Below are 14789 nucleotides of genomic sequence, written 5' to 3' on the forward strand. Positions count from 1 at the left end.
GTTTTATGTTTACTGGGTAATTCCAAGAGAATCCTTTACTATTCAGGTCACTAAACTCACTTAATTCAATCCCGCAGCAGCATAACCACAGCTGACCGTGCGGGGCTGTAATGCTTCTTTCTGCAGGGCGTTATACCACCACTCTCGAGGCTGTCTACCTACCTCACTGTAGCCATCGTAGGATCTTCCTCCCCTTTTCTACTCCAAATGTCAGATTACCCTGGGACTTGGTCCTCACATTCCTTATCATCTCGCGCTACACCTTCTCCTTAAGTAATCAGTAATCACAACCTCTGTCAAGGCTTAAGAGCAGCCATGACTCAAATTTTTACCTCTGGGTTTGAATTCCCTACTGAAATTTAGCATCACAGAGTTGCCAATCTGACACCTCCATTTTACTGTCTCATAGGTATTTTAAACTTAGAGTGCTTGAAATCGTATTGTTGATGACCATCTCCCCCAGCTACACCCAAACCTACCCCTCTCCCAGAATTCCTAAATCTCAGTGACGACCATTCATCCAGTTGCTCAAGCCAAACTTCTAAGAGTCATATTCGTTCCTCCTCCCCTCACTACATCCAATCTATCAGTTAGTTTTATCAATGTCATATCTAAACATACCCCAAATCTACCTACTTTTCTCCATCTCCACGACTGTCACCAATAGCTTCCTTAATGGACATTTTGATTCCATCTTGCCTCCCACCCCAATAATCCATTTCCCATGAAGCAACTAGGTTGTTTTTTTAAATGCAAATTAGAACAAATTCATGCCTCTCCTAAGTATAAAGTCTTACCATGCTTTCCTAGTACTTTACCGTGGGCTGAGAGGCTCCATAGCTGAGTCTCTGGCCTGTCTCTCCAGCCTTATCTTCAGTGCTCCACCACCCTACCCTATCCACCTTGCTCCATGAACTTACCAGTCTGCTCTGACTTCAAGATGATAATGCCGGCTGTTTCCCTGGCCTAACACTCTTTTCCTAGATCTTCACAAGGCTGGCCCTTTCCTGCCCTCTAGGTCTTACCTTAACCATCATCTGCTCATTAAAGCCAGCTAAGACTACCCAGTATAAAGCAGCCTCTGCTTCACATTTATCAGGGACTTCTATTACTTAATGCCTTCTTGTTAACTTGTTACATATTTCTCTCTACCCACCAAAAAGAAAGCTCTGTCCATGAAAGGAAGAATCCACATTCAAGCATTGTATCTCTGCTGTCTAGAATTGTGTCTGAAACACAGAAGGTCCTTAATAATAAATATTTGCAGAATACTGGATCTCACAGATACCTTTTCCTACATCATCTATGGGATCCCCTTTGCTGAACCGTGGGAAGGGGCATAGGGAAAGGAAGGCTCCTAAGACCAAAAAAATGCTCTTTTTCAATTAAAACCATGTTTAACATTATACTTCCACCAGATAAATCCCATGCAGCAAGGGAAATAAGAACATGCTCAAAACTGGTAATTACCAGAAGCATTAATGAGATTATTATGTAGTATTTCTATATATTTTAAAACTTCCATATCTAAACTCTTTTTGAGTATAAAGAAACCACTCATCTGAGATCTAAGCTGATTTAATTCACACAGCTATATCAGACCTGGCTAAACGATGTTTTCTAAAAACATTAAGTAAAACATAGTCTTGTGATATTTACTACTTCGTTATCTACTAACTAACTAGAGTATCACGAAGGGCAGCTCACCTCCACTCTTAGATCTGTAAGACGTAAAATAACCAGACAACCTCATTACTCTTAGTGCTGGGGAAATTAAAAACCATTTTTTGATTCCCAATGCAGGTTTTATTTGCTCCAGAGAATATGTAACCATTCCTAATGCCTTTAAGAGACGACTAGCAAAAAGAAAAAGAAAATCCCAAACCTTTTGTAGTTCTGTTGATGTGACAAAAATATTGCAGGTCAAGTAGCCTTTTGTTTGACCTTTGCCGTCCCAGTATATCATCAAGTGGATAGGGTCATACTTTTGAGTCTTGAAGAAAACAAAAATAAGCCTCAAGCTACCTACTTCTTCTCTAAAGGAGCTCTTTGGAAAAGGCTAAGTTCTCAAAAATGCCTTAAAACTGGAAACAACTGCTCAAATCTGGTTTCTCAGAAATCTGAACAAGATGTTCAAAGCCTCGGTTTCTTCCCTTAAGCAAGCTTCCCAGAGCAGGAAACTCATGTGCCTTGATCCCCGACACACCGAACAGCCCACACCCATCAGGACCTACTGGCTAAGTGTGCTTCTCTAGAGCAGCATTCTACTTGTCTATTTGGTTTTGTTTTTCTTTGGAAAAGATTAAGGAAAAAGAGTGTTTCTAGCTACGCTCCAACTTTAAAATAGTGCTACAAGCAGAGATGTGGTCAATCTTTTAATAAAAATTGTTTAAGTTCTCTTCACTTTTCCCAGGTCCTTCTCAACCCAACCCTGTCCCTGTGTTCTAACCCAAAGAAACAGTCTTCACTAATTGCCCAGTTTTTAATCCCTCTGAGCTATAACAGAATAAAGAGAAGGGAGGGCACCTGCAGATAGCAGCTGCTTCAGAATATCAGATCATGCTTTGTAAGGGCCCTTTCACCTCCTTTCAATGGCTTTCGGATACACGAAGAAAAGTTTAAGTCTTACACACCTGGGAGAATCTAGAACCATTCCCTAAGAAAGCTTGGTTGTATCTCTTCATCAGCAGTGTTTAAAGGGGCCGTGAATAAAAGCAGATTACATGGTGAATGCCCTTGCACTGATCTCGCTGGTTACATCCTCTCCCCTACCTTTCAATGCGAATGAGCTGTTAGACATTAGCCAGGAAGGTAGAACAGGCTAGCCCAAGAGAGCCAAAGCAAGAAAAGCCACAGGAGGGGATTCAGCCACTGAGTCAGGACCCTGCACGTTCCCGCCCACAGAAAGTGGTCTACTTGTCCTTGGACAAGTGCCAGAGCAGAAGAGTCTTCCAGCTTCTGACATGATTTCTGTGCCATCCCCCTTATGTTACGTGTCCCTGTAGAGCAATGTTTCCAGAAGGGAGGCTGCATCAGAGACAGACTAGACTTTTGCTGAAAATGTGGATTACTGGTTCCTGCTGGCTCCCTCCCTGATGAGTGAGATCCTGGAGGAAGAATTTGCATTTTTAAGTGCTCCAAATGATTCTTATGTCTTTTAAGGTACAGTAACATGGCTCGAGAGCATTTATATATCGCCTTGCTATGTACCCTCTTGAGTTAAACCATTAGGAAGATGAGTATAAAGAAATTTTGTAAAATGAATTCAAGTCTTCTCTCCGACAACTACTACCATGACCTCAAGTAAGACACTTAACTGATCTGGGCCCCTTTCCCTCACTGGGAGTTTATAGGCATCAAATAAGCTTGTGGATGAAAATGTACCGTATAAACCCACAAAGAAATAAATGAGTGTGATCTGATAATTATTACTAGCACATTATGTGTTCATATAACACTCTAAGCTATTCCTTTGGATATAAAACGCATATCTAGTTTGAATGTGCAGAAATACTTCCAGCAATAAGCATTCATATATGTATATGAATCACATCTTTCATCAGGCTCTTGATTTTCTTCAGGGTAAAGTTCTTCAGTGGAAATAACAGTAGCTGCTAAATATTGCTGAGAACTTCCTGCACACCACGCTGAGCACTGGATGCCCTCTCCCACATCATCCTGAAACAACTGCAATGAGAAAATGGGCTCAGAGGCGTGAAGTCACTCATCAAAGCTGTACGTGTGTCGGTGGTAGCTGTCAGGCCCCATAGCCCCTGCACTTGACAACTACGTTATTAGAATGATCATCATTTCAACCTGTCACACTACTGGTCTTTGAGAAGAGAACTGAATTAGCATTTCTAAAGTGAAACATTTCATCTCTGAAACTACAGAAACACAATCAACCACCTAACACTCCACCCCGCCAAAGGTGAGGGTGAGCAGGATGGAAGACTGCAGGTATTCAATACATAGGGTGGAAGCAGTTTTAAGGTCTCTGCCAGTGAAAGGAGATGTTTATTTTCTCTCAAAGCTACAATGGCAGAAAGAGGGGTGTGCCTCCTAGAGCCTCAAATTTTTCACAATGGTTCCTACATTCTAGCTGCTGACGGTCACTTCAATCTTTAAATACAGCCGCTAGGTTGCTACTCTAAGTCGGACAATGAAATTCACAGGAGACTGTTCTTTTCAGTATTTCAATAGTATTTTCTTTTTCACTTACTCAAAGAGACAAAGGAAAAAATGTCATGTTTGCTTCTGCCTTTCATCAACATCCTAATTTATTACAAAGAAAATGGGTGGAGAAAAGAAGATCAATCTACAAATGCTAGTTATTAGACTAACAATTATGAAACCCTTAACCACTATTTGTTTTTCAGCCTACAGTGTTCTGGTTGAACACTGTGATTCTTGGATTAATCACTTTCATCCACGTTTGGGTTTGCACAGCCTCACCAGTAGTGTGTGTGCACGTGCTGTAACTCCACCCCACTCGCACAAGGCTTACAGCCAAAATCTGACACTCTCCAGCTGAAAAGGCCTTGCCGAGTGAGTCGTATAGCCTAGCTTAGAAGCAAGGAACTCTGGATCTCTTCTCCATGTGGTGAGGATACCAGCTTCCCAGTCTCACCCTGAGCACTACAGCCAACATCTGGGAAGCATAGCATTTTGGGGCTCTCGTTTGTGATCCTTCCTGCTGTGTTCCTGGCACATCTGAACACACTGAATTTTTAACTCATATCTGAGAACTTGTTTTTGTTGAATACTTGCCTTTTCCTCCTATGGTGGGCTTGCGAGTGATACCCTTGGATAAGGGGATTCTTTACACATTTTTTATGGAATGTTACATCTGTCCTTTGCTTAATCTCAGCCCTGCTCTATCACTTATGACACTCTCCACCTAACAAAAACAAGTTTATCCAAATTTACACCTCCTTCACAGCTGATCAACAACTGTGAGAGAAGACGCATAAAAGATCATAATATATTGGAGTGTATCAATTCCATAGCAATACGTTTACAGGAATAGAAATTAAAACAAATCACCATTAATAGACTGTCCTTCTATAAATAGAGAATGGGAGAGGAGAGAAGATTGTTCTCTTCTGCTGAGAGAACAGACAGGAAGAATAGGTAGGGCATGACTCTACAAACCTCAAAAGTGGTTGTCATTGTGGGCTTATAGGACACATGGTTGGCCCTCCTCAGCTCCTTGATAGTTTCAGCGGGCATGGATTTAGAAAACCCGAGGCCACTCCAGGTATTTGTGGGTGTTCTGACCTCTGTCACCACTGGTTTCTTTAACATAGCTTTGGAAAACAGAACGTAAAACAAATGCTTGGTATTTTTAATGAATTTCTTAAATAAAATATTGATGAGTATCGTTTCTTTGATATAGGTAAAGAAATTATCACTGAATATTATTTCTTAACACAAAATACCTTAAAATATCCTCATAGAACATTTTATACAAAGTAATGGTAAACTTTAAAATGATACATTATTTCTTAATTGATCTAATGCTAATCTATTCAACCTCAACAAAGTTTGTGCAACTTGAACCTAAACATTCTGGGATTCCTTTTATGAAGGTCCAATTTCTCAGTTCAACATCAACACTGAAAAAATTTTATGTGTTTACTGAAATAAAAATCAAAGTATAGATCATTAACGTATCACATACCTTTGGTTGCTAATAGCTTTTTTTGTTCATAGTCAAATGCCTGAAGAAAAAAAAAAAAAACAGAGAGAAAATCTTTATTGTCAGTCTGTCCAAATGTTATGCCAATACTTCATGAAAAGATTTTTGACTACAGCCCATGAATCTGCCTGGGACAAACGCTAAGCTCTGCACCATCATGTGACAGTAATCCATGCAAGTCTGATAAACATGTTTTCAAAACTAATTCATCATAATAATAAAGTCCTACTTCCAACTTTAAGTCATGACAGTGACAAAAGTCAGAAATTATCCTTCAAAAAGAAAAAAATTCCTATTTACTATGAAATATTTAACACACCAGGACCAATATATGCTAACGTATAGTGAATAACCTAATAACAGTTATGCCAAGTTTCAAAATAATGCATTATCAGAATGCTTAAGCAGTACATTAAAATTAAACCTAAATAAAAATATAAACCTAAATTAAAAAAATAAAACTTAGTTATCTTTTATTGCACAGGACTAGGATGGCACCATTTATTCTTCCCATTCACATTGAATAAGTGACTATGACACAGTCAGGTCTACCTAGGGACCAAGGTAGGTCATTTTGAAGACAGAAGTCCAGATATAGCTACATCTCAAATGCTAACCCAGGGTTCTCAACTCGCCAATTCAGGAACTAGCTTAGACTTGATTTAAGAGTGTCTCTTGTAATAAACTATAATGGAAAAGAATTTTTAAAAAAGTATATATATACATATATGTATAACCAAAGTCACTTTGCTGTACAACTGAAACTAACACAATATTGTAAATCAACTATGCTTCAATAAGTTAAAAAAAAAAAAAAAAAAAAGAATGTCTCAAAGGCCTATCAGATGGGTCAAGAACCCACTGGCAAGAGCTCTTTGGACCTTCCTCCCAGGAGGACTCTACCATCATATGTAGGGTGTCCATATAATTTACGGTCTGAAACAGGATACTTCTGAAAGTGAAATGTACTACAAATGATTAGGCCAAAATAATAAAAGTAAACAGGCTGACCTAGACCAACCAGAAGGAACATGGCAGTAAACTGGGAGAGTCAGATTTTTAGATAACACCGTTTGATAATGTTTTTGAAATCCTAGGTCTAAAATGATTCTGGGAGTTAAAATCAACTTGTAAGGACTAATGTCTAAGGGCAAGATGTGGGGAGATGCTGAAGTTACTTGTTCAGTAAATATTTATTGAGTGCCTTCTGGCTAAAGGGACTGTGCTGCAGTCTGTGGAAGAATATTACAATGAATCAAAAATAATCTATAGCCTCAAAGCATATAGAGGCTTAGCAGGGATGAGTAAGAGAAATAACCACAAAATAAATTAGAAAGTGAGGTAAAGTGTGAAGAGAGAGCTGGAGATAGAGAAGTCCAAGAATGATCAGGAGACAGAGATCATCTTCAGCTAAAGCAATCAGGGAAGTCTTCAAACTATTATCATTGATTTCTTGGTGATTTTAAGAGTCACTTCTTAACATCTATTTAAATTGAAACTCTATCACCAAGAACATTTACATCCATCCTGAAAGAAAGGAACATGAAAATGGTTCACTATAGGTATATACCTGATGGAAAAGATAAGAATCACAAGATAGATGAAAACTATAAAGGGATCATAAAGGAATTCGACACTTCTTAGATGAGAGAACTTTAATTTATAATAACTGAAAATAAATCCACCAGAGAAAATGTAATAAACATCTTTTTTTTTTAAACTTTGCACTTTATAAAGGCTATGGCTTTTGTAAAAAACATTCATCTAAAAACTCTTGAAAATGTTCAAATGCAAAGGATTAGAAAAACAGACAAGCAGGATTGTACTGTAGTTTTCACTGGAATTACAGAAGTATAATTTAGTCCCATGAATTAATTTCTTTGACATATCTGTGACAACTTCTTTATTTCTAGGGTTTTGTGAAGTTTTTCCCTTTTTTGGAAGTGGGGGGATGGGGATGATAATCTCTTTCTACAAAGTAGGCAAGTCTACCCAGTAATTCGGATACTGAAATCAAATGTTTACAGGCATCTCTAAAAGCACAACATCCTTATCTTTCATATTGTGATCTATATGAAAATCAGATTTCTGAATTTCATGATCAATAGTCTATTTTGAGTAATTAGCCTAATACTTTGAAAATGATACAGAGAAAATCCCTGCTGAGGAAGTTGTTCAAAATAATGATAAAAATCTGTGAACCAACATAACCATCAATAATATTTAGCATCTCCTTTCAAAACACTAAAGCTTCACATTAGGTATTTTTATAACTGTCTAAGGAACACCAAATTTATCTTCTCCATTTCACAGATAGAAGAATATTATATCTATTTATCCAAGACTATGTCATGAGATAGTAAATGCTTAGAAATAACAGCTCTCATATTTATCTAACTTTTTTTAAACAGATGAAAAATGTCATTTGCATAAGACACAGTGACATAGACCATATATATGTCATTTTTAATATTATATTTTAAAGAATTCTTCTCAAGCTAAATCCTGCATTTCATTTTTAATGTTTACAGCAAAACCAATTCCTAACTACTGCATATATATTTAAATTTAATTTCTGCTCTACTGCTAAAAGCTCACTGAATTCCCCATTCCCCAACCTAGGCAGCCTACATTTGGATGACTTGTCCATTTTTTCTTTTTTATCGTTACCTGCATGTTGACATATGATGGCCGTGGGGCCAGGCGGGCCCTTTCACTGTTCTGCTGGGCAGCCGCAGCCCTCTCTGCAGCACGCTCACTCCCTGGAGCCTTCTTGTCAGCCAGCGGGCTTTCTGCAGCACTCAGCTCAGGATCGGAGAGCAACCTGTCAGTGCTGCTGTGAAAGAGAGTTTGCGATTGAACACTCCACCCTTACGTACAAATGTAGCACACGTTTCCTAGGTGCCACATTGACTATGTAGGTTTACCACCGTCAACCATTTACATGTATTATCTCATTTAATCCTTACGGTACTGCTATGAGGAAGGCAGTCTTATTATCCCTATTTTTCAGACGAGGGGAGTACCTTGTCCAAGGTCACACCTCCGGTAAATGGTAGAGCTGGGATTTGAACCCAGACTTTCTGACTCTAGAGATGGTGCCGAAACTATTTCATGATCTATATTCACACACATTGAGTATAGCATGTATGATACACTGTATGCAGTACATATGAAATAGACATACAGACAAGATTTCTAATTTATATACATCAAGGAGATATCCCTGACCCATGTTTACGCAGTCTAAACAAACTGAGTCAATCTGAAGGCATGCAGATGATCCAGTTCATTTGTGTGCAATATACATGATATTGCTAACAAATCTGCTATGATAAAGGCAGCAGGTAAATATTCTTTAACATCTGTTCAGGGTGCAGGGAAAGAACACGAAAGTGCTTCTTAAAATGGGGGGCAATTATCTGAATTATATGAATTTATAATGCCCTATACATGCACCTCAAGTTCACATCCAACTGCATGTTAGGCTCAAGTAAAACAGAAATAACAAACAGTATTAGTCAAAGAGCTGATTTGCTCACACATTCTTCTTTTTATCATTCACTCTTCAGTTGTGCCAGGGGAATTCAGAGGAATTTAGAAAGGACTATTAGAATACAAAAGGAGGAGCAAAGAACTTTGTTTGACAGAAGTTCAGAGAGGCTTCACACAGGCATGTGACCTGGAATTTAAAGGGCATCTGCAGGTTCGCCATTGTGTAACAGCAACTCAGAGGAAACAGCATAAGCAAAGGAAAGGAAGTGTGCAGTCACTGGTGGTTTTAAAGTCAGAGTGTGACAAAAATTAGTGGAACAAAATAAAGGATTGATAGAGCTGATAAGAGATTGATGGCAGGGAGACCATTCTGGAGGTTGCAGCTTAATTCAGATGAGAGATAATCAGTTCACACTTACACACTCAATGAACACATTTAATGATGAAAGGAACAGGTATATACTTCAAATGCATCAACACAGAAGGAAAACAAAATCATTTCTCTAACCTGTAATAAATAATGTTAATTTAGTGTATTAGTATCATGTTAAGAAAAACACAAGTAAAGCAGATTTGGACAAAATGGGAACAATGGTAGTTAATCAAAGAGTTTATAAAGGTAAAACAGATTTTGCTTTTTATAAAAGCAAAACAGATTTTGCTGAGAAAAAGAGGAAATAATACATATTAACACAACACTGGAAATCAACTATACTTCAATAAAAACAATTTTTTAGTTAAAAAAATATATATATGTTATATTTGCCTAAACACACTCTATTCTGTAACGATATAAAAGACAGTAGAGGAAATTGGGTAGATGAAGTGGATGGGAACAAAACCTTTCGATGTAGAAGCATTCCACTGTTTTGCGTTTTTAAAATGTGAATAGACTGCCTCTTTGAAAAAAAGAAAATAAATGGAAGAAGTAAGGATAACACATTTGTTATCCCTAATGGTGCTATGGTAAGGGAGAATTATATTTAATATAACATATGCATTTATACTCACTGTGATTTGTAATAAGTAAAATCATGATACTGCCAAGTATTTATTACCAAAGTGAACAATTCACTACCTTGGAACAAGGGAGCCATAGTTTAAGTTGGAAATTCAAAGCCAAAGGAAGGAGAATTCACACTAAGAAAATTTCTTACAGCAAAAATCGGAGAGTTAAAATTGCCCTGCTGACTTACTGAAGAGCAGAGAGAATGCTAAAGTTTCAGAGCAAAAGAGATGGTTTAGAGAATCCAGAAATAAACCCAACCAGCTAAAGGAAGCGGAGAGATGACAGAGAAGATTTAAGGGTACTAAAAAGGAGACAACAGGCCTAAAATGGGGTCACCTGTGCTAAACCCCACATCAACAAACCAAGACTTGATACCTAAGCTAACTGCAGTTTCAGCCTCTCCTAGGAATGTAATCTTAACCAGTCCTGTCTGGAATTTCCTGGCCAACACTAGTGAGGTATAATCCACCAGACAGACCGCTGCCTTCTCCCAAAGGAAGGTAACCTTGCCTGAAATAATCCTTTCTTTTCTTTATGACTTCCTTGTCCCTCCTCTTTTCTCCTTTTAAAATGTTTTCTTTTCTGCAGCATTTTGGAGCTCCTTTCTATTTGCTAGATGGGATTCTGCCGATTCATGAATTGTTGAATAAAGTAAATTTGATCTTTAAACTTACTCAGTTGAATTTTTTTTTTTTAACAGATTTGATAGCAGTAATAGGACTGAAGGAGACTTCCAATAACTTTGGGAATGAGAAACACAGGTGTGGCACCTGCAAACCCTTTTGAGTTCTCTGTCTCTCTCACTGCTTCTGAGGACTGTAGGTAACTTCCTCTCAGTTCTGAGCTCTGCTCTCTTTGCACTGAGCTCCCAATCTAATTGGCTTTCCAATACAAGGCAGGTCAGCTAGATCCGGCAGATGATTCTGCCGGGAGCTCAAGCCCCTCGCCTTTATTTCAGACCACAATAGTCAATTAATTGGTGGAAACCCCCAGGCCTTGATTCTGTCCCAAGATCCATGTGGGAACTATTAGTTCTCCATGTATGTGGAGCCCCTAGTCCTCAGTCTCCATTTGTTGAGGTCAGCTGGTTCAATTCTTTCCCCAGGCCAAGGTCCCATGGCAGGAATTGTTGGTGGTATACACGAGACCTTTAACTGGCTGGGACACAGCAAAAATCCTTTGGTTACTGCCAATTTGTTAAGGTGCATGTGTGTGTTTATCTTGTTTTCTGTAGATAAAAGCTACCACTAATAGGAATCTCAGAAGCCAAAAAGCCACAAAAATTCGTGGGCATGGGTGAAGCACTTAAAAGCTGATAAAGTACCCTCCACCTAACTCAAGGACTCCCGTGTTCAAATAAGCTGGTCACGGAACAGGTTAGCTTGACACTAGGTCATCCACCAACCTCAAGAAGATTTCCGTGCAACAAGGTTCACTGTAAAACACCACACAATCCCCAAGCCCACAGCACATCCTTCTTAGATATTGATCTGGCTCCCCAAAACCCAAAAAGGCTTAGCTGAAAGAAATGGGATCCTTAAAATTCAAAGAGTTAAGCACGCTACCTTCTGGTACACTTGCTTATTTTACATCTAAGAACTATGGTCCTGGAAGCTATAAATATCTATAAACATGGCAAAGTGTTACTAAAGATGATCTACAATTAGAATGGCCATTATGAGGAATGTTCCAATTATATAAGATCACTTAAGAAGTGCACTTAAAAGCAAGGGCTCCCCACTCCCCCCCCCCCAAAAAAATGGGATACCTATTTTAATTGGCATGCAGAAGACTCCAAAAGGCTTCAAAATTCCAAAATAGCTTTAATGAAAAGATTCATTGCAAAAAGGCTAATGAAAAATTAAAGACACAAGAGGTACCTAAAACAAGAGACAATAAGACTGACATAACTACTACCGCTCCCCTCTATCCTCTTTTTTTTTTGGCCGTGCTGCACATATGGGATTTTAGTTCCCCAACCAGGGGTCAAACCCCGGGCCCTCAGCAGTAAGAGCACAGAGGCCTAACCAAGAGGGAACTCTCCCTATCCTCTTTTATATGAGTACTCACTCCAGTAATCCTGTCTAAATTGCCTTTCCATTCTGAAGAGACTAGAAGATCACAAACAAATGTCTGACATGTTAGTGGTCATGCAGTGAAACCATCGGGACCCTGTGGGGCTCCTGGGCCTGGAAGCCTTTCTGTGTCCCCTGTTTCTTGTTTGTAGGGAATAGACTCCAGCCCCTATGACCTTCCCTGAGTTCCAAAGGGCAGATTCGAACAGTTGCTAATTAGGGAAGGGAGGGGATACAGAAACAAGGGAGGACCAGTCAAGAAACAATAGTGCAGCCTTGGGGCAGAGTGCTGATTCTGCATCAAGGGATACACATAACAACATCTTTGAGCTCTTCTACGGAACTAAAGACCCCAACAACTGGAAGACGAACTACCTGATGAAGCAATCCTCATTCCAGAGAGAGGCTCACGGTTTGACAGCCTTGAGAACCAGAGAAGCTCATCAGGAGACCACCTGAGGCCAGATTAAAGGAGTGCAGGCCCTGCACACACCCTGCTCCTTATCAGCAACCCCACCCTTGAACCACTGCTATAAAACTCCTCACCAAATCCTCCCAGGTTAGGACACACAGTTTTTCAGGGCACAAGCCCGCTGTGGCCCCCCTTTGCCTGGCAAAGCAATAAAGCTGTTCTCTTCTACTTCACCCCAAATTCTGTCTCCAAGATTCGCTTCAGCAGTGGTGCACAGAGGCTGAGTTTTCAGCATCAATAGACACCCTCATATCTACCCTCAAAGGAGGGCCCCTGAATGAGCCCCTCCCAGAATTGATGAGATTCTGAGGGATTTTCTTATAAACTGCTACATTATTCCCTTAAACAGCTAAGGGAAACAAAATTAAAATTCATGAAAAACCTTGCCAAATTCTGGTAGATACTAGAGCTACACCCTCTATTTTAAACCTCACTTGGAGCCTGTAGGTGGGATCCTGGGAAAACTGGCAGAAGCCCGCGAAGGGAGAAAATTCTTACCAGAGTCAGCTCTCCTGGGTCTCTGTCTGTAGTACCCAATAAAGAGAGGAAAATATTTTTTGCACCCTCTTCTGGAATACCTCTTAAGTCTAAGGGGTTGTTCAATACTGCCAGAAATATTTACCGCTTGTCCACACTGAAAACTGACAAGATAGTTAAAAGATTTTTTTTTAAGTAGCTCTGCAGTCAACAGTTGGTCAAAAATTGGAAGCTGATATTCAGAGGCTGATGGGAATTTTTTTTACGTCTCCTCCCTTAAACTAAAATTAAACTATGCACTCAGAGGGGAAGAAAAACCCTCTAAAGCCTCTGTGACAGGATTTACTAAAACATTCCAAAGGCAAACAGCTCTAAATCCAGAACACAGAAATCTTGTGATTCCCACCTTAGTTAGAAATCTTCTCCCTGATATTTAAAAAAAAAAAAAAAGCAAATTAAGGATAATGTAGTTGGATGGGTGGCTCAAACTATAATGTCATTTAGGCTGCAACTCAATTCTTTGAGGAATTGAGAGCAACTGTCTTTATCTTACAAATCTTTGCAAAACTAGAAACTAGCTGTAGAGGCAGTTCAAAGTCCACCTATTCCTTTTACCAATCCTAAAACCTCCCCTATTCAGAAGGCTTGTAAGTATTGTAGAAATTCTGGCCTTATAGGATGAAACCAAAGTCCTTGGAGGAACTTGCATTCTTTCCCTGTACCTTTGAGATGTAAATGTTCTACAAACTTCAGGAAGGTAATTCTTATCAGAAGATGAACAAAAGGGGAAAGGTCATTTGAAACTTAGGTGGACAAAGAATCTTTAAGTGTCTTCCCCACAAATACAGTAAAAAGCTTCAGCCATCTAAGCAGGTAAACTTAACTTATTCCATCTACCAGAAAACAACTTAAATCCAACTTTTTTTTAATAACTAGTGAAATTTTGTATTATTGTACCTGATTCACAGCAGTAATTTAAAAATGGAACCCAAAAGGTCTCTGTTTATGACTGTCAATTTATGTGTGTCTATATGTATGTTTTGCAGATGTATTGAATTTTCCACCTCCGGATGGTATTGCCAAAATTCATTTGTAAAAGAGCTCTATTTAAGTGGCTTTAAAAGATTAAGTGCTTATATAAATTAAGTAAATTGAATCCAGTAGTCCCCCTTTATCTGTGGTTTCACTTTCCATGGTTTCAGTTACCCACAGTCAACCTCAGTCTGAAAATATTAAATGAAAAGTGCCAGAAATAAATAAGTCATAAGTTTTAAATTGTTTGCTGTTCTGAGTAGTGCGATGAAATTTCTTGCCACCCCACTCCACCCCATCGTGGAATTCCCCAACCATCAACATCATCCTAGCTCAACAATCCAGGATCAGATCCTCCTTCTGATATATCATCAGAAGGTCAGTAGTAGCCTACCACTACATCACAATGCCTACATCACTCAGCTCACTTCAGTTCATCACATAGGCATTTTAATCATCTCACATCATCACAAGAAGAGGAAGGGTGAGTACAGTACAATAAGATATTTAGAGAGAGAGAGAGAAAGT

At 39.0% G+C, this 14789-nt stretch overlaps 1 protein-coding gene across 4 annotated transcripts in view; it reads right to left on the reverse strand.

Annotated features, from left to right (window-relative positions):
- BICC1 (BicC family RNA binding protein 1) overlaps positions 1-14789 on the reverse strand; it is a 301081-nt gene that overhangs the window by 16136 nt on the left and 270156 nt on the right. For 3 of the 4 annotated variants that reach the window (XM_068547505.1, XM_068547507.1, XM_068547508.1), the window contains 3 exons: positions 8372-8537; positions 5684-5723; positions 5155-5309 (listed from right to left, as the gene is read on the reverse strand). In XM_068547505.1, coding sequence (XP_068403606.1) covers positions 5155-5309; positions 5684-5723; positions 8372-8537 — 361 coding nt within the window. The remainder of the gene's footprint in view (positions 1-5154; positions 5310-5683; positions 5724-8371; positions 8538-14789) is intronic. The other variant, XM_068547506.1, reaches the window with a different exon arrangement.

Source organism: Eschrichtius robustus, chromosome 7, assembly GCF_028021215.1.
Source record: "Eschrichtius robustus isolate mEscRob2 chromosome 7, mEscRob2.pri, whole genome shotgun sequence".
Classification (NCBI taxonomy): Eukaryota; Metazoa; Chordata; class Mammalia; order Artiodactyla; family Eschrichtiidae; genus Eschrichtius; species Eschrichtius robustus.